Source organism: Calypte anna, chromosome 27 (genome assembly GCF_003957555.1).
Source record: "Calypte anna isolate BGI_N300 chromosome 27, bCalAnn1_v1.p, whole genome shotgun sequence".
Classification (NCBI taxonomy): domain Eukaryota; kingdom Metazoa; phylum Chordata; class Aves; order Apodiformes; family Trochilidae; genus Calypte; species Calypte anna.
Window position 1 is genome coordinate 5,277,189 of NC_044272.1, and position 19,778 is coordinate 5,296,966.

The following is a 19,778-nucleotide window of genomic DNA, read 5'->3' on the forward strand; positions in this document are numbered from 1 at the left end:
GTCACTGTGCTCCATGGAAGAAAAATATCTTTGTGCTTCCCTTTCAAACCCCTCCCACGAGGGGGATGTGATTCTTCATTTTGTGGCAATGATCCTTTAGGTACAGGCTCCTTTGTGGGACATGAGTTCTTCCTTTTGACAATGCATATCTTAGGGGCTGAGGCTGGCATTTCACGTTTTAATGCTTTATTTTTTCCTTGAGGGTTGCCCTCATATTCTCACCTCTTCATTTAAAAGTCACAATGAGGAATAAAAGAAAGAAATGGAAGTCAGAATATTTCAGAAATGCTGAGATGAATGCCTGGTATGTCTCAGTTTGGGAAAAAATAACTTCACGTCCAAATTACTGCTGAAATTCTGGGGTTCAGCCCCTGGTTCAGTGGTCCACCTCCAAGTTTTGCTCAACAGGAAAGACTTAGGAAAGACATGAGTCAGATCTTTGCTTTCCCAACAGATGAGAAAGATCTTGCTGAGGTGTAATATAAAGGGAAGGAGGCTTTTGGGTGGCTATCTGTAGAGAGAGGGCCTGAGTCCTTTCTGAGGTGCATGCTGGATTTGGCAAAGGGGAAATATTGCTGGTTGGCAGCAGTGGAGAAAACACCAAGTTTGATTCCATTGGGACAAAGGTGAGGCAAGATGTGTACAGAGCAGTCCAGCAAAAATGGTGTGAGGGCCTGGGAAAGATGAAGGTTCCTCTAAATATGCAAACCAAAGTGTTGGCATCGTGCTCACAGCCTCACAATGGAGAAATAGCAGCAGCTGTGGGTAGGTCTCAGAGGAGCCCATTCCTAATACCTGGGTTGTTGGTCTGTTTGGTCTCAATGCACAGACTGTGCTTGGACAGACCTTGAACTGCCAGTGCTGGGTCCAGAAAGGTGTAAACTACAGGAGGAGAAAATAATCTCTGGATGAACTGTGGAGCAGCTGATGTTCAGGTTACATTGGGCTTGCCTGGCTCATTGGATGCAGGAATCCAGGAGTGGCCATCTCCCTTGTGGACACCTCTGGATTTCCTTTATCCTGTTGACTTTTCACCTTTGCTTCAGTCCTCCCCCAAGGTGTTTTTCTCTCCTCATCTCAGCCATGCTGTTTCTCTCAGGTCCCTGACGGGGTGGGGATCTCTCTGCAGCTCCCCACACGCTCTCGGTCTTCTGGTGCCTTCTTAGAGGACACATTTCACAAAGTAAAAAGTGGTTTGGGAGGTGTTGGAGGGCACAGAGCTCCCCACAGGGTCTAAGAAGGCATCTTTCTAGAATTAGGGCAGAATTCAGAAGAATTCACATCCAACCTAAGGAGGATGTGGCTGGGTAGTAAAAAGCAGCAGACTTGATGAAAGACTTCTGGGGAGATCTCCAGGAGAAAGCTGCACCATGTCTCTTTCGTGGGCCAGTTTGGCCTCTGCTCTGTGGGACTGATCCTTTATAACTCATCTTGAAATACCTGTGGCAGCTCCAGAGGCAGCAAGATTCCTCCAGCTGCCCTGCTGTGCTTTGGGGATTCGCTGCTCCTCTTGTTCAGTGTCCTCTGTCTTCACTGCCAGTTCTGCTCCCACTGAAGGCACAAGGGTTGCTCATTTCATGATGGAAGGATTTTTTTTGCCCTTGAGAGAGTAAAAACAACGTATCAGCTGCAGCTCTGTTGAAGCTTGGGCTTGTGTAGATTTGAAAATAGCAAATCATGTCAAATGACAATATAAATACGAACACCTGTGTCCTTCTAGAGATGTCCAGTAAGTGCTGGTTTTCATTCAGTTAGCCCAGTTTCCTACAGTCCTGCTTTCTTTGGTGGCTCTCTTATTGCAGCCTTCCCCTGATAAAACCAAATCTATTAAACAGCCCCCTAATGGACCAGATCTACCAAACATCAAGACTCTGCTGTCCAGTTCTGAGCATTCCTCTAAGATTTCTGAGGATGTGTCTCTCCTGTTGAGCACATATTGCTCCTGGGTTTAAAGATGGGCTACAGAAGGGCTACAGCATCTTTGGTTTGCATTGTCAGTCACAAACCATAAAGAGATGTTTGAAAAGAGGATATTAGCAGGAAGAGAGCAGCAATGGAGAGGGAAGGCAGCTTTCAGCCAAGGTTTTAAAAAAATGGAACCTGTAGTGACTGCCAGAGCAGAGATGGGGTGGGACTGCAGGTCCATGGGTGAGGGCTTCTCATGGATGTTCCTGATTGTCTTCAGTCCCCACATTCTCCTTACCTGATATCTCAGGGCATTGTATTTTGTAAAAAAAAAAAAATCTTCCCACTGGGTGTTGGGTATTACATGGAGGGAACAGCCCAGGGAACATGGTCAGCCCCGGGTTAGACTGGAAATCTGATGTCCTGTGTAATGATTGAGCAGAGTGGTGCCTGGGCTGGGTGGGCAGCAGCAGGGACTGCACTGCCCCTGGAACCAAGAGCCCCAGGGAGATATTGGATGGGATGGAGCTGAGAGGTGGAAGGTTCTGAACCAAGTGTGTGCAGACTGTGGGATCCCAGAGCAGATCAGGAGCCAGAATGTGGTTGTTCAGGCTGGGGAAGAGAAGGGAGCAATGGGGAGACCTTAGAGCACCTTCCAGTGCCTGAAGGGGCTCCAGGAAAGCTGGGGAGGGACTTGGGACAAGGGCCTGGAGGGATGCTACTCTCTGAGGGGGAAGGGTTTGCAGCTGGGAGAGGGGAGATGGAGAGGAGATCTTGGGCAGGGAGGGAGGGAGAAACTCTTTGGGGTGAGGGTGCTGAGCCCCTGGGTGCCCAGGTTGCCCCCAGAAGCTGTGGCTGCCCCATCCCTGGCAGTGTTGAAGGTTGGATGGGGCTTGGAGCCCCCTGGGCTGGTGGGAGGTGTCCCTGCCCATGGCAGGGGTGGCACTGGGGGGGCTTTGAGGTCTCTTCCCACCCAAAGCAGTCTGGGATTCTATGAAGAACCTGGTGCAGAGTGACCCAAGTCAGCTGTTGGTTAGAACTGGCTGCAATGGTTCCCAGGTATCCTCACAGATAGTTGCACAAACTGAAAGTTGCACAAACCTCTTATCCCAAACCAATGGATAATTATTCATAAGTTCTTCTCTGTGGATAATTACTCTTAAAAACTGTATTTGGACACGTCTGTTATTGTTCCCAAAAAGGGTTTGCAGGAAGCAGAAAAGTTCAATTGCCCAGGATTCCAACTCATAACCTCACACAAACCTCACCTGAGTTTTCAATTCAAGCTCTTTTTCTTTGTGAGGAGCAGAAAGCTTAACAGAAAACCCAGAGGATAATAGGTATAAAACCACTGGCCAGATGGTCTGAGATGATGATTCTGATACAGAAAAGTTAAAAAAAAACAACCTTTGAGATCATAAGTTCATCCTGAGGTGCTGGTCTGGGCCTTTGTGCCACCCTCTCTGCAGTGACCATTCCATGTAGTCCAGACAGTGCTGCTGGCCACAGCTTTGTCCTGGGAATATTAAGGATTAAACAGTGTTTAAAACTCTTTTCCACTGAGCTGCCAGGGAGAGAGGAGAGCTGAGGACCCGTTGTGCACACAGTGGTTTGATCTGTCCTTGTCCTGTGTTCTCTAAGCCTCTCCTGACTGCTTGTTGCAGCTATCTGTGGGGTGTAGATATTTCTGTGGAACATGAAAGACCTGTGAAATCAGATATGGTGTATTGTTAGGGCTCCCTTTGATTTTTATTCTTACTTGGGAGAGGTAAAAAAGGCATATTTTTAGGGGGTTTTAAGACCTCTCAGATCCAGAGGATGCTGGGCATTGCACAGGAACAGGTTCTCATTAAAAGTCTCTTAAGCAGCTGGAATGTGGCTGGAAGGAGATTAAAGGAAATGGATGAATTTAGGAAAGTGCTTAGACAGAAAACTAGAGAGAAATAAAAGTTTAAGATCCTTATTGTTCTTTCAGATTGCTAGCAGGTGTGCATTAATTCAGAGTTTACTTTTTTTTTTGCTGTATGATCTGTAGATACTGAACCCTAAATCATCTTAAAACCACGTGCAGTTTGCCTAACTGCAAATATCTGCATATTTTATATTTAATAGTTTAAGAATGTTCTCGTACTGTGATTTTGATCTGATACTGTGTTTTACCCCAATAAAAAATAATGTAGTCAGAGCCTGCAAGTCTCCACTCCCACAGGTGACCTCGGCTGTGCCTCTCAGGACCCTGAAAGTGGCTTCTGCTCCCAGCTGTGCCACGGGTCAATTCCACCACCTTGGGCAATTCCTTTAATTTCTCTGCCTATTTATCTAAAATGATGCAATGAATCCCAACCTCTGTAGGGCCCTCCAAGCTGGAGTTTTCTCATGCTGACATTCACTCAGGTAACGAGGATGCTCCAGGCAGCTTTAGTCACATCTCTTGGATAACACAATTTATTGATTATTTTGTTTACTCGTCAATACTTTATTTCCACCTGGTTATTTCCCTCCTCCATTTCTAGAGGAAATTGAAGTTACTTTGTAAGTTGCAACTTTAGAAATTCAACAAAAAAACCAAAAAGAAAAAAGGTACTGTTTGCCTGTGCAGTCAGCTGTTTGCATAGGATGCTGTGTTAATTCTGTCAGAATTTAACATCTTGCTAGATCCAATTTTGGAAAGTGTTTTTCCCATGAAGCTTTTGCTTTGCAGGGTGTAGGAGATGAATCAGAGTGGGTGCCTTTGCTCTGTGTGCACTCCCAGGATCTGCTTGCTGAGTGCTGTTGAGTGTGCTCTGAAAATCAAATTCTTCAAAGGTTGCTTTGTGGTGCCTTCATCATCCTATTTGAGTTTTCCACAAATATGAACACCCAGCATCCTTCAGGGTCTGGAGAAATGCAATATGTGGGAACCCAAATCTCACTGCCTGCTTGTTTCAGCACTGGGCAGCACTGAGCATGAAGGCAAAAGCTTAAAAAGTAATAGGAGAGCAGAAAGTGGCAGTCCCTCAGAATCCTCTCCAGTTTCTGACAAGCTGACTTCCTGTGTCAAAGTCTCTTTGTCTTTAATGGCCCCTGGTGAACTTTTCTGCCATGGTTTTGTATGAACACCTGTATTCTGTGCTGTGTTCAGAGGGGCTGCAAGTTTAACTACAGCTTCTGTACCCTGCTCCATTTATTTTTAGTCTGTCAATTAACAATTAATATAATTTCTCCTGGTTCATGTATATTAGAGGTAGGAATAACCTTTCTTAACTCACTTAGAAGCCAGTCATAGTTTTACAACCCTGTGTTCTACTGGTATTCCTTTTCTCCTTGTGGGAATTGTGGAAGATATCCAGTCAATCTCTGCCTTCACTCACATCTATTCTGGAAATCTGTTCCTTTCACAAGTGCAAGCAAGGGGCTTAGCCTTGGTCTTTCTGTTCAGAGCTCTGTGAAGCACAATTCCTTCCTGCAGAAGCCATGGGGACTTTTCTCCATTGCTCTGTGTCTGACCCATGCCCACCAATTCTACTCACTCTATTCTCTGAGTTTCTAAGAGCTCTCTTGGCACAGGTCTCTGCTGTGCTGTCTTGGTCAACATATCACATAAAACTGGGAAGATCTCTTCCCCTTTTTTACCTCCTTTTCATACTCATGGAGTTTTAAGCAATAGCTTTTGCCCCACATTGCCCTCCCCGAGTCAGTGCTGTGACATGAGACCTCTGACCCCCCTGAGCACATCGTTCACTACTTCAGGTGACACATCCAAGCCCTTGAGACCCCTGGAGGAGCCCTTGGTTAAATTGTGTCTGCTTTAAGATCCAGTTTTCTGGGTTTAACTTCCACCCTATAGGTCTTTGCTGGTTACTGGTAGACTGAAGGACCAACTGTATCTTTTCCCCAGGAAAAAGGATCCATGGATTTAGCCCCTTGGGATGAGCGTGTAGAATGTCAAGAACAAACAGTGAGCAGTTCTTTTTGTAATTCTGTTCTATTCTCAGCTGAAGCCATACCATTGAACACCCTTGGAAATAGCCAGCAGGACACTCCAGTAGTTCCTGCTGCTCCTGAAGCTTCCAAGAAAAGGAAGGGCTGAGAGCTGATCACATCTTTCATAGGAAGGAGATCACCAGGCCAAATAGTCACTGAAGCTACTACTGCTGCCTCAAAATATCTGAGAAGGGATGAATCAAGTTTAGCTGGGATGGAGAACTCTGAAGGGGAACTGTCTTTGTTCTGAGAAGGGACTTTTGGGAGTTAGGATGCTTGGCATGGGTGATAGTTCTGTTGGTATGTGGGCAACTGGTAGGTTGGTGTATTTGTTGTGTGTGTGTATATATATATATACATATACAAATACAATAAAATTGCACATGGCTTTCCAGTAGCAATCTAGTTCAGTGTTGTTATGAGGCTCCCAAACTCTTCTTTCTGGTGTCAGGTCACATTTTCTTATTTTTTCTTTCTGTACCATGAACCTGGGAAACTTATCTGCAAGGAGGTGCAGATACTTCAAATGGAGGATACTCACATCTCACATTTAACTTGTTGATGAGTGCACTTTCCTTGGAGGTGAGTGCTGGATTCCCACTACCAAACCAAGTCCAGGTCTCTGATTTTCTGTGTGGTTGCTGTTCCTCCTCCAGCTGATGTACCAGGCAGACCTCTGCCTGAACGCAGCATCTTCTCAGTGAGTGAGGTACCCTCTGAAAATCCCCAAGAAGTCAGACTTTGGTTGAAATCTAAGCCTCTCCTTGCCTGTGCTGGAGTTGGCATCTTCTGAGCTTCAGAGCTTTGTGCAGAGCATGTGCTTATGCACCCAGGGAAATAAAACTCCAGTGAACGTGTGGGTCAGTTTTTAAGCACCAGAGTGAGTCAGATGAAGTGGTCAAGCTGGCTCATCAAGGGCTGGTCTCACTCATTTGGGTCAATCTTCTGTCCTTCAATACAGCTCATGTCCCTTGTGCACCAGGTGCCCTCTCTGGGCAGTGTTTGGTGTCTTGGGGCTTTGAACTGTGCCACCTGAACTGCTCTATGATACTGGGTAAATTCCAGTTTCTTGGTCTGAACCTGACCACAGATACCTGTCTCTGTTCTCAAGGTTGTCAGCTGCTGGAACATCTTGTGGTTCTGTCCCACAGTTCATCACTGACAATGAGATTAAGAGATTCACCCACTTGATTCTTAAAATTTAATACTTGCTGTGTGATTCACAGTGATGCCTTGGTTATTCTCTGAATGATTTCTCTGGGTTTGCTAAATGCACTTAAGTGTGAGTGCATCTGGAGGTTGTGGGCTACTGTAAGAATTAATGCAGAAGTGCTGAAGGGTTAGATCATGGCCTCATGGCTGGGAAAGATCTTCATAATCATCAAGTCCAGCTGTCAGCCCTACACCACCATAACCACTAAACCATCTCCTGAAGCACCACATCTACACAGTTTTTGAATACCCCCAGGGATGGCAACTCCACCACCTCCCTGGGCAACCTGTCCCTGTGCTTCACCACTCTTTCGATGAGGAAATATTTTCTAATATCCAATCTGAACCTCCCTTGGTACAACTGGAACCCATTTACCTCTTGTCTTATCCCTGCTCACTGGAGAGAAGAGGCCAACCCCTGACTCCCTGCAGCCTCCTTTCAGGGACCTGTAGAGAGCGTTAAGGTCTCCCCTCAGCCTCCTGTTCAGCTCCAGCGCCCTCAGCCTCTCAAGCCTCCAAGAGCAGCTGATTTGTGCCTCTGTAGACTGGACTGACTACAGAGAGATGCAGACACATAACTCAGAAAGGATGTGGAGGGGTAAAATTGCAGCTGCAGTGCTTGAGTTGCATCCTCCATAACAAAGATTATGTCCCTTACATAAGAGAATGCTCTGTAGGACATGTCTGTCTGTTGTGGAGCCAGGTTAAGTTTTCCTTTTGGTCACCTTCATTGGTTAAAATCCTTGTGAGCTGGGGCGTGATAGACAGTGAGGACACTTATTCACTAGCACAGACCTTGCTCTCCTCTCTCTGCCATCATTTGCTGTCAGAAACATCTACCTGGGCACATGCCCAGTCAGATCTGCTCAGTAATACAGATGTGGAAGAGTCAGGTTTGTACAAGGAACCTCAGGATGGTTCTGAGGTAAAGAATCTTACTTCCTACACTGCTGGGAGGAATGGTTTGCTTGGCTTTGTACCACCCTACTAACTGGTGGGTGCTACATCTCCACCGGGCTGGGACTGAGCTGTGCAGGGGAAGGGATGGAGAGATGCTGGGCAGCTGGAGGGGCACCAGCAGCTGGGGACTCTTTGTGGAAGTGTTTGGGACATTGCTGCTGATTGCATCCTTCCCTCCTTTGCCCCTCTGGCTCCCAGCCTCACTTCATGGAGCAGTGTAACTCACCTTGCCTGATGGGGAGAGAGGAACAAGGACCCACTGGCTCCTCTCTGCCCACACTGAGCTACCTGTGGACATGCAAGGAAAACACTGGGGTTTGGGGGAGGGGAGGTGTAGTCTGCAGATGTTAATATTAGGGATGAAATGTGTGAAAATGTGAAGATATAGCTGATTTCTATGTATCTGTCTGGTTTTGGTATTTTTTGGAGAGGGGGGGTTGATGCACTGGGTGACTCTTACCTGTTTGGTATCAAGAGTAGCACCCAGGATCAGTGCTGTGCAAATGCAGCACTCTGGCCCCTTTGTTTGCAGCCCTCAAATCTGGCACCAGTGTAACACAATTTCTGTTTGTTTTCAAGTATCCTGTGAATATTAAAGGAGTTAACTTTTGCAAGAAAAATATTGTCTTGCCATGAAAAGTGAAACCATTTGTCTCAAAAATTTGTGACCTCTCTCAGATGAATCACATACAAGTACCTTGTAGCTGGCAGTGCATTTTCAGTGGATCTCTCCTTTGGTTTTCTTAGCAAAATAATATTTTCCAGCAGTACTCATGCTTGCTCTAGAAAGGAGGTCATTGTTAATGTCTCCCCATTGGTCTTTCCCAGCTGGGTCTGGTGGTTTGGCAGCAGTGCAGATGAACCCTTTGTTAATGTATGGAGTTAGCTCAGAGCTGTGGAGTGCAGTGACCTGAGCAAAACAAATCTCTTTGTGTGATGGAAACAAAACTGGAGGGGTGTGAGCACTTTGCTTCACACGGAGTCAAACTTCCTACTGGTTGCTGGTGACAAGACACGTGTGACAAGACACGTGTGACAAGACACGTGGTCCTTCTCCCACCAGTGCTGGTCTGCTACTTTTCCTTGCTGTGCAGTGGAGAGGGGATGTTAAGTCTAATCAATCTGTATTGATTAATCTCAGTTTATGACCTGACCACCACCTTTCTGAACATCCTTCCCTCTGATCACACCATCCCACCCACCACTGCCAGCTCCCTGAAAGGAGGTTGGAGCCAGGGGAGGATTGGTCTCTGCTCCCAGGCAGCTCTCAGTAAGACAAGAGGCCATGGGCTTAAACTCTGCCAGGGGAGGTTTAGGTTGGATATTGGGAAGGAATTCTTCCCAGAGAGGGTGATCAGTCCTTGGAATGGGCTGCCCAGGGAGGTGCTGGATTCTTCATCTCTGGAGGTTTTTAAGAAGAGACTGAATGTGGCACTGAGTGCCATGGGCTGGGAACCACGGGGGTAATGGATTAAAGGTTGGAGCTGATGATCCCAGAGCTCCTTTCCAACCCAGGTGATTCTGTGATTCTCTGTGTGATCTTTCACAACTTACCCCTTCTTCTCCTTCCTTTCAGCTTGACCGGCAAAGAAGCTCTGACCCACTTCCCATCCCTGGGCCCCTCCTCCAGCGCTGCCCAGGGGAAGGTCCATGTGAAGCAGTGTGACCTGCTGAAGCTCTCCCGAAAGCAGAAGAGGCTTTGCCGTCGGGAGCCGGGCTTGGCAGAGACCCTGCGGGATGCTGTCCGCCTGGGGGTGGTGGAGTGCCAGTACCAGTTCCGCAGCGAGCGCTGGAACTGCAGCCTGGAGGGCCGGACCAGCCTGCTGAAGAGAGGTACAAGGTAGTCCTTGGCTTCCAGCACCAAATCCCACTCCCTGCTGGTGCCGCTTGGCGTCTGCATCTCCTGTGCATCAGCGATCCAGCCTGGGCACGGAGTGGCTGCGAGCAGCCAAGGCAGAGAGGGACCTGGAAGTCTGGAGTGACAGGGACGTGAGCAGGAGCCAGCAGTGTGCCCAGGTGGCCAAGAAGGCCAATGGCATCCTGGGCTGGCTCAGGAACAGCGTGGCCAGCAGGTCCAGGGAAGGGATTCTGCCCCTGTGCTCAGCCCTGGGGAGGCCACAGCTTGAGTCCTGTGTCCAGTTCTGGGCCCCTCAGCTCAGGAAGGAGATTGAGGTGCTGGAGCAGGTCCAGAGAAGAGCAAGGAGGCTGTGAAGGGATCCAGCAGAATTCCTGTGAGGAAGGGCTGAGGGAGCTGGGGGTGTTGAGGCTGGAGAAGAGGAGGCTCAGGGGAGACCTCATCACTCTCTCCAACTCCCTGAAAGGAGGTTGGAGCCAGGGGGGGGGTCGGGCTCTGCTCCCAGACAGATATCAGTAAGACAAGAGGCCGTGGGATTAAGACTTTTTTCCTAATATCCAACCTAAACCTCCCCTGGCAGAGCTTTGGCTCTGGCAGGGGAGGTTTAGGTTGGATATTAGGAAGGAATTCTTTCCAGAGAGGGTGCTCAGGCATTGGAATGGGCTGCCCAGGGAGGGGGTGGATTCTTCGTCTCTGGAGGTTTTTAAGAAGAGACTGAATGTGGCACTGAGTGCCATGGGCTGGGAACCACGGGGGTAATGGATTAAAGGTTGGAGCTGATGATCCCAGAGCTCCTTTCCAACCCAGGTGATTCTGTGATTCTCTGTGATCTCAAATCGCGTAAAAGGTTGGCTTTGGCTGGTGATGGTTGGACTCAATCATCTTAAGGATCTTCTCCAACCAGAATGATTCTGTGATTGTGAGAAAGGACACGGGGCAGTAAGCCGGGAGGCCAGAGATCATTTGCTTTGCCCAAAAGTGGGAGCTGTGCCATTGGGCTCTTCTGCCACAATATATGCCTTATCCTCAGCTTTCGTGCATGGTTTGTCCCAGACTGAAAAGCAGAAGGAAGTTCACAGCCTTGGTTTGTGGATTTATGTCCAAGACCAGGGTTTCCTGGGCTGACCATCTCCCTTGGCTGGCAATCAGGGGTGATGCTGTGAACAAAACAAAATGGAACCCTTAGGGTTAGGGCTTTACACCAAGGTATGTGTTCAGAAAAGACACTTTTTAGCCTTCTGGATATTTTTTCTGTGGAAATTTGTTGTTCTCAGGTACAGAATTTAATCCTAATTAACTGTGTGAGAAGCCACTTATCAGCATTAAGGCACACAGTGAATGTTTACAAATCTCTCCCAAGAGTCTTTCACACATACTTGGAGTTTCTGCAGAAGTGGGGACACAGTGGACAGAAGAGTCACTGACTTCTGTTTCACAGAAGGTTTTAGAAGAAAACAGTCTGTATGTTCTGTATTTGAGGAGGGTGTAGAACAGGTCCTTTAAATTATGAGAAAAACAGATAAATGAAGCTAGACCCTGAAAATATTCCTTACTCAAACATTCCCAAAGCACACCCATACACCTACCTGTGCTCATCCAAACCATCCCCTTACTGAGTTTCAGCCCTTCAATAATATTTAGTAAATAAATGTTTTTTTTTAAAGGACTTGAAGAAGACAGTATTATCTTCACTTAAATTAAAATCTCAATTCTAACTACCATTGGGATTGAAAATTTTTAACGTTTCCATTTTAAACTATCAAATTTATTAAAATAAATGTAAATATTTCTGTAAACCAGCACATACAAGATCATATTTACCTCATTGCAAGGCTCTACTATTAATTTTTAGCTGTGTAAGAAGCTGTTTGTGATCATTTTTGTCATCATTCTGAATGACATCCGTACCTTCCTCAACCTCAAAGAACTTGAAAATGACAATTGAATAATCCTCATCTTCAAATAGCTTCAAAACATTTAATTATCTCGTGGTGGCATGCCTCAACATTCCCATGGTCTCCTGACTGACAAAATAAAATATCACCTGTAATTTAAAACCTGTTTTGGCAGATGAGGATAAGTGTTTGAAAACTTTTATTACCCAATCTAAAGGATCAGATGATGATTTAATACAGAAAAGTATGCTACATGCATCTCTTGTATCCGAGGACAGTTGGCTGGAAGTAATTATTAGTTCTCATTCTCCTTGAACTTGCAAATAGGTTGGTTAATTCACAAAGAACATGAGTCTTTCAGCTGCCACTTTGGATCCATTTCTCACATATTCTCTTTCTGTTTTCTTGCTGCCTTGGAAATCCTTGGTCTGACACCAGACTGGGCTCCTTCCACCCAAGAGTTTTAGAAATTATTAATTTGATATCTCCATGATCCCAGAGAACCTGCAAATGAACCCACACATTGTTAACCTATCTTTAATGGTCTTTTGAGGAGAAAACGTCTCAGTGAGATGGTACATTTTTTTAATAGAGGAAAATCCATGATTAATTTGCAGTGACATCTGAAAACCTGTGTGGCTGACTGGGATCACCTGTGCTTTTCCTGCTCCTAGTGATGCCAGCATCTTTTAGATTCTATTTATCTACTTTTACCAAGTTAAAAAAAATGCCAAGGGCTTCTGTTTTTTTGGAATGTTAGACTTATTTCCACAGTCTGCACCACTGGTTGTGTTACACTGACACAACTACAAAACTCCTTTTGTGTAACCTACAACCCTTCTCTCACTATTGCAGTCACTTAAGGTGTTTCTCTTCACTGATCAAAATCCTTCTGCATTCCCTTTCTACATCTTTAAACATCCATGCAATAAGTAGATTTAAATTTATTCTGGACAGACATTTCAAGCCACCTTGTTGCAGTTGTTGTCTTTTTATAAAGTTTGTAAAGCAATAATGATGTTTTGGTGTCCAAGCTGTGGCACAAGGGCAGCCAGCTACTGCTGTGGGTCAAGTAAGCATTACTTCAACAGCATGGGGATTTGGGGAAAATAAATAAATATAGCAAAGACAGCTGAGATCCAACCACTCAAAAAAAAAAAAAACCAACCCAAAACTTATTGAGAAATTAACACTCTACAATCTTTCCCTCCATCAATCCACTTCTTTGTTTCATGTTGGGCAGATTCTGTGACCCTCAAGCAGTGGTTCCACTGATGCCGTGAGGAATCCAGGCAGGGCACAGCTCAGGAGAGGTGGCTCAGGGATGCAGAATTCCCACCACTGGAAAGGTTAAGAACTCAGCTGGACAAAGCTCTGAGTAACTTTATCTGACACTGGACTTAGTCCTGCTTTGAGCAGGAGGTTGTGCAAAAGTCCTTGAGAAGTTCTTCCATCCTAAATGGTTCTTTTTTGTTTAGGTTTTTTGTTTGTTTGTTTGTTTGTTTGTTTGATTGATTGCTGGGTTGGGTTTTCTCCCTTTTGTTTTGTTTCATTGCTGTTTTGTTTTCCCCAGAGAGATGTGTTCCCTCCTTGCTCTGAAATGCTCACACTATCTTTACTGTAGCATTGAAAAAATCTTTGACCTTGAGCATCTTTCCTCTGGCAGAGTCACCATATGCCAAATTCCTCCTCTCATAGTTTTCCCTGTGGTCACCACACCACACCACAGAGCAGTGCCTGGCCATGGCAGCAAACATCCCTCTGTATTTATGGGCTGCTGAGCTGGAGGAGCAATTCCAGGGAGCTCAGGGGAAGGCTTGGACATCTGCAAGGTCCTACCAGGGGAAGCTGGATTGCTTCAGCATCTTGAAAATCAATTTTCTGCTACATGTTTGCCATCAAACTGCTCAGCAAAGGCATCTCCTCGATGTTCCCTCTGGCACTGAGTGTTTCAGGTTTTGTTATAGTCACTTGCAAAGCCCTCAGTGGGGTCTGGAGAGACCTAAAGCAGCCCCTGGCAGCCTGGGCTTCAGGTCCAGGTTCCCCTGGCTGTGGGGACCAGAGCTCCATTGGCACAGTGGGAGGGCAGATACTCAGGACACATGGAATAACCTCTACTTTTATCTCAAATCACATTAGTGCTGCTCATCTGTGCTGTGTCCTACTGAAAACCCAGCTTCAACTGCTGCTTTGTTGCTCTTTTTTATTCCAGAAGGAATAAAGGACCATTGAGTTTTTTCTTTCCTCATGTGATTTGCGAATGAAACAATGAAATAATAATCAGTGCCTTATGACAACGTAGGAGGAACCATCTTGGACTTTTCAGACAAGCATTTGGCAGCCTGAGGACACTAAACCTTTGCCATAAAAGGAGGTGGGAGTGGGAAGAAGAAGGAGACAATATGAAAGTATGTTCCTTATCTTCAGTTACTGCTGTCTGCAGTGGCCTGACCATAAGCAACAGTCTCTGATTTCAAGTGGGTGGACATCTGGCCAGCTCTTACGTGGAGTGCCACAGAAGAAACCAAACCATCCCTGGTCAGAAATAGCAGAAGCAATGTGGTGTTCCACAAAGTCAGATTTAGCAGGGTATGTGAAGCTGACTGGTACTGCTGCCTCTAAATGGCATGGGAAAGTGCTTCTGAAATGCTCCCTCTCTTCTGGTATCTGCACGTCAGAGAGGATATTGGGACAATATCCTGCTGGGGTGTTGGGTGAGCATTTGGAGATCAGCTTCTGGAATAATTTTTCAGAGTCTCAAGTGTATCTTACCCTCTCTTAGCTCCTTCTTTTGGGTACCCACTGTTTAAAAATGTGTGAGCATCACACTGCTACTCATAATCTGTACTGCTGGATCCCTTATCAGCCTTTCCAAAACTTTTGATGGATTTGGTGACACTTTGTCATTATTCTTCCAGAATACTCAAAGATGTTATAAAGCATCATCCACCACAGAGGTTAGTTTCAAATTATGTCCAAGTGATACAGCAGATAAAACTGTGAGGTAGGAAGCAGTTTGTGACTGATGTCCTTGACCTCCTCCATATTTTCTTTTTGCTGTTGATAGATCTTTCATCTAGAATTCTGGAATTCCTACAAGCTTCTATGAAATCTGTCTTGATGTTTGCTAGCACAGCAGATCCACCATGTTCATCATTAGCTGATTTCTCACTGATAACTATCAGAACTCTCTGTCCTGTTCTCTGCTCAGATCTATGGTGATCTTACCCAGCTCTCAGCAGGCCGTAGTCTGATTATTATTACAACTGAATTGTTTGGAATTCTTTGAGGGAACAGACTGATGGAAAGATTTGGGGTTGGATTGGATGAATTCTAGAGGTCCCTCCAACCTCTGCTCAAAGTAGGGCTAATTGCAAGACTAGATCAGCTCTCTGTGGTTCTCTCTCTCTTTCTGTTTCTTTTTTTTTTTTTCTTCCTCCCTGGCTTAAATAGGGAAATTTTATTAACAACTTTGTTGTTAATAAAACTTTAATATATATATGTATATTATATATAATATGTATTATATATATAATATAACTTTCTGGTTTAGGTCAGGTTTGTGTCAATCACTATTTTCTGGAACTTCTGTGAGGTCATGGGTGCCATCACAACATTCCTGTCCCAGCCTGATCCCATGTCTTCAGAGTGAATTTCTATTCAGGCCCTGCTGCCTTTCCTGGTTAAAATCCCAAGGTGTGCCATGGTCACATACTTCAGGGCAAAAAACATAGCCGAGCTGGGAATCCTGCTTGGGATGAAGCTGGGAAGGAGAATAGCTGAAGAATCCCATCAGCACTGTGCATGGGAGCAAAGTCAGAAAGTCCTCTTGTGTGGAGAAGTTTGTCCTTCTCCCCCAGGATGTCCTTCAAGGCCAAACCTTTCCCAATCAAACTGTATATGACCTTTCCATATGGAACATTCCTCCACTGTGCCCTCACAGCCCAGTTAAAAGCATTTTAAAATAATGTGTTGGATTCTTAAAATAGCTTTTCAGTACCTACTAAACATTTCCTGACTTTAAGCCCCAGTCTCCATTCACACCCAGCAGCTCTGTGCTGTGGATGAGGACAAATGGAGTTTCATGCTCACTTTTTGCAGCTGAAGGTTCTCCCTGGATTCCTTGGCTTTTCCCTTTGGTTTCTGAGTGGTTCCCAGTATGGTGTCCATACTGGGTCAGTCAGAGGTGATGCTGGGATGTCACTACACCACTGCTGATACTGAGATTCTCTGCCAGGAATGATGTGCAGGCAACTGAAGAGTTTTGCCTCTTCGTGTTTGCATTTTGTGAGGTGGATGAAAAACTTGTTGTGCCTTCCCTGCTCCTACCCTCTCCTCATCCTTCTCCCCTGCAGGGTTTAAGGAAACTGCCTTCCTCTATGCTGTGTCCTCTGCAGCCCTCACCCACTCCCTGGCCCGAGCCTGCAGCGCGGGGCGCATGGAGCGCTGCACCTGCGATGATTCCCCAGACCTGGAAAACCGACAGGCCTGGCAGTGGGGAGTCTGTGGAGACAACCTCAAGTACAGCACCAAGTTCCTCAAGAAATTCCTGGGGCAGAAGAGGATTGGCAAGGACCTGCGGGCCAAGGTGGACATCCACAACACCCAACGTTGGCATCAAGGTGAGGAGCTGCAGGGCTGGAGGGAAGGGAGGATTCAGTGTGAGTCTTAGAATCACAGAAACACAGAATGATCCGAGTGGGAAAGGAGCTCTGAGAGCATCAACCTCCAACCCTTGATCCACTACCCCCATGGTTCCCCAGCCCATGGCACTCAGTGCCACATTCAGCCTCTTCTTAAAAACCTCCAGGGATGGAGAATCCACCCCCTCCCTGGGCAGCCCATTCCAATGCCTGAGCACCCTCTCTGGAAAGAATTCCTTCCTAATATCCAACCTAAACCTCCCCTGCCAGAGCCAAAGCTCTGCCAGGGGAGGTTTAGGTTGGATATTAGGAAAAAAGTCTTAATCCCCACGGCCTCTTGTCTTACTGATATCTGTCTGGGAGCAGAGCCCGACCCCCCCCCTGGCTCCAACCTCCTTTCAGGGAGTTGCAGAGAGTGATGAGGTCTCCCCTGAGCCTCCTCTTCTCCAGCCTCAACACCCCCAGCTCCCTCAGCCCTTCCTCACAGCAATTCTGCTGGATCCCTTCACAGCCTCCTTGCTCTTCTCTGGACCTGCTCCAGCACCTCAAGCTCCTTCCTGAGCTGAGGGGCCCAGAAATGGACCCTGTTCTTCTAACCCATCTTCAGCCAAAGGTGCTTGGGAAAGGAGGATTCATCATTTCCCCTGTGTGCTGTGGGCATTTTGGCACTGAGAAAGTCACCTGGATTCTGGTGTCAGGAGCTTCATCTTTGGCAGGGCAGTGTCCTATCCTGCAGTGGTATCAAGAGGCTGAGTTACTGCAGGATTTAGCATGGTACCAGTGGTAAAACCTCACAGAATGATTTCCCTGGGTTAGGCCACAGCCCCAGGGAATTCAGAGAACAGTAAGAGCTTCAGAGCTGGTTGGACACAGGGAGCAGATCGAGGGTTCACACTCGAGAAAAGTTATGAGTCTGCTGGAAATTCTCTGTGGAACAAATCATGCCAGGTTTGGGTCAAGGAGATCTTTAGGTCAAACACCTTGACCTGTATGACACAGGGTACTGACAATTAATGGTTCTGCACTTATGGAGTCCAGTTATTGTTGGATGAGATGGCTTGTCTTGAGTATTCCAAGGGAAATCCACTGTGCTGGAGATGCTCAGTCTCCTGGTCCTGGCTTCTCCTGGCTACCCCAAGATGGCTTAGCAAGAATGTATTCAGTATTCAGCCAATTGTCCTCATTCAGCCTTTCTATGCTCTGGTTCACCAGTCAGCTCTGTAGCCATTCCCATGGTGGGTTTTTTGGTTTGTCTTTTGTTTTTGTTTGTATGTTTCTTGTTCTTGTTTTTTGCTTTGGTTTGATTGGGGTTTTTTTTGTTTGCTTGTTTTTTTCTGGGTTTTTTGTTTTGCTTTTGATTGGGTTTTTTTGTTTTTTTGTTTTTATTTATTTTTGTATTTTTGTGTTTTTGTGTTTCTTGGTTTTTTATTTTTTGGTTTGTGTGGTTTTTTTTTGTTGCGTTTTATTTGTTTTGTTTGTTTTTTGTGTTTTTTGCTTTGTTTTTTCTGTTTTCCTCACTTTTACTCTATAAAGCAGGAAAATACCAACAGAACTGAAATACTTCCAGGCTGCCCACAATCTGAGGCTGTTCCCTCCACCCCGAATCAGCCTCATGGTCCCATCAGGTGCTGATTGCCACTTTTCTCTTCCTCACCAGGCTGTGAAAAACGGTCTCAAAACCACCTGCAAGTGCCACGGTTGTCTCTGGCTCCTGCGCTGTCCGGACGTGCTGGAAGCAGCTTTCCCCTTTCCACGAGATCGGGGCGGGTGCTGAAGCTGCGTTAACGATGATGCTGTCAAGGTTTTCAGCAGCAGCAACGACGCCGTGGGGCACTCGGAGCTCTCTGCCCCGCAGAGCCCACAGCCATTCCCCCCGGCACCCCCTGCCCCTCGCTCCACCGACCTGGTCTACGTGGAAGACTCCCCAGTTTCTGCCGTCCCAGCAAATATTCCCTGGGAACTGCCGGCAGGATCTGCTCGAGGAGGGCACTGTGACAGCATGTGCTGTGGCCGGGGGTACAACACCCAGAGCAGGATGGTGACCTTCTCCTGCCATTGCCAGGTGCAGTGGTGCTGCTACGTGGAGTGCCAGCAGTGCCTGCAGGAAGAGGTGGTCTACAGCTGCAAGCAGTAACCAGTGGCTGCAGGGTCCAGACCAGTCCCCAGGCTGTGGGGAGGGGGAGATGTGACTCTCTGCTCTGGGGTGAGGGCAAAAGGCAAAACACAAAGATGTCCAGTGCTCCCATGAGCTCAGTGTTGAGACCCTGGCACCTGGGAGAGCGCCCCGGTGGGAGGGGTGAGTGGCAGAGGTTTGGTCGGGTGTCAGGAGGTTGGGGGTAACATGGGACAGCAGAAACACTGAACCAGTCAAAACTATCTCTGTTGTGCTAAAACTTGGACTCTTGTCTGCAGGAATATCCCCCTCCTCTGTCCCTTGCCTGCACTTATGTAAATGTGTTGGGGTGGTGACACTGGGGGCTTGTGCCTGGTTCCTGGGGAGAGGAGAATTAAGGGACTGGGATGGACCCTGATGTGAGAGGACAGCGGCTTCCTGCACTGCAGAGGGACTCTGGCAGCAAGGGATTTTCAGTGTGATTCTCTGGGTGAATCCTTCCTGCTCTAAGCTCTGAGAGTCACTGTTGAGGACTCTCATCTTGCTACAAGAATTGTGCCTCAGAAATACCTCTTCACAACCAAACGGAGCTGGTATCCATCACCTCCCAGGCTGGTGTTTGGACATCAGGCCTTCACGTGCATTTTAACCCACTTTTTAACCTTTCTGTACACAGGAGAACTGGAGTTGCCTCTGTTTTGGTGCACAGCGGCTCAGCTGAGGGCTGTGAAGTTGCCCCTCTGCAGCATGTGGCCTCGTAGAGGGTTGTTTTATGGTGTTGGTGATGGTGCCAGTCCATGCATCTCTCTTTCCTCTCCTCCATCAAACTGTCCACTTGCCTTTGGTGTCACATCTGTCACTCTGTGCCCTGGTCCCTGAGGCTGCATCCCACCCCACAGTCCTGCCTCTGCTAATGGCAGAATTTCTGGGAGGAACTGGGGACTGCAGGACCTGGAGCATCTTAAACATTTGTGATTCATAAGTGACAAATCTCTGCACTGAGAACTTCCAGACAGTGCTGGGGTCTGGCACAAGAGGAGGTGGCTCAGGGAATGAGCAGAGCCACTCCCAAGCTGTCCCCTGACTTGGAGTCCTGTTTTTCTGGTTAATTCAACACAACAGAAACCACCTGGTTTGTTTTGCTGGTTGTGTCTTAGAGAGCAGACTTGGGACTGGCCCTGACCTGGCCGCCAGACACACACAGAGGGCTCAGGCACAACCTGTCCAGGAGC

The 19,778-nt window shown here is 46.9% G+C and overlaps 1 protein-coding gene across 1 annotated transcript in view; it reads left to right on the forward strand.

Moving 5' to 3' along the window:
* Positions 1 to 18,567, forward strand: part of WNT9B (Wnt family member 9B) — a 33,824-nt gene extending 15,257 nt beyond the window's left edge. Inside the window, 9 exon segments of the mRNA XM_030465761.1 lie at positions 9,617 to 9,873; positions 16,146 to 16,396; positions 16,398 to 16,412; positions 18,091 to 18,132; positions 18,134 to 18,193; positions 18,195 to 18,215; positions 18,217 to 18,352; positions 18,355 to 18,415; positions 18,417 to 18,567. Coding sequence (XP_030321621.1) covers positions 9,617 to 9,873; positions 16,146 to 16,396; positions 16,398 to 16,412; positions 18,091 to 18,132; positions 18,134 to 18,193; positions 18,195 to 18,215; positions 18,217 to 18,352; positions 18,355 to 18,415; positions 18,417 to 18,567 — 994 coding nt within the window.
* Positions 18,568 to 19,778: the final 1,211 nt, after the last annotated feature.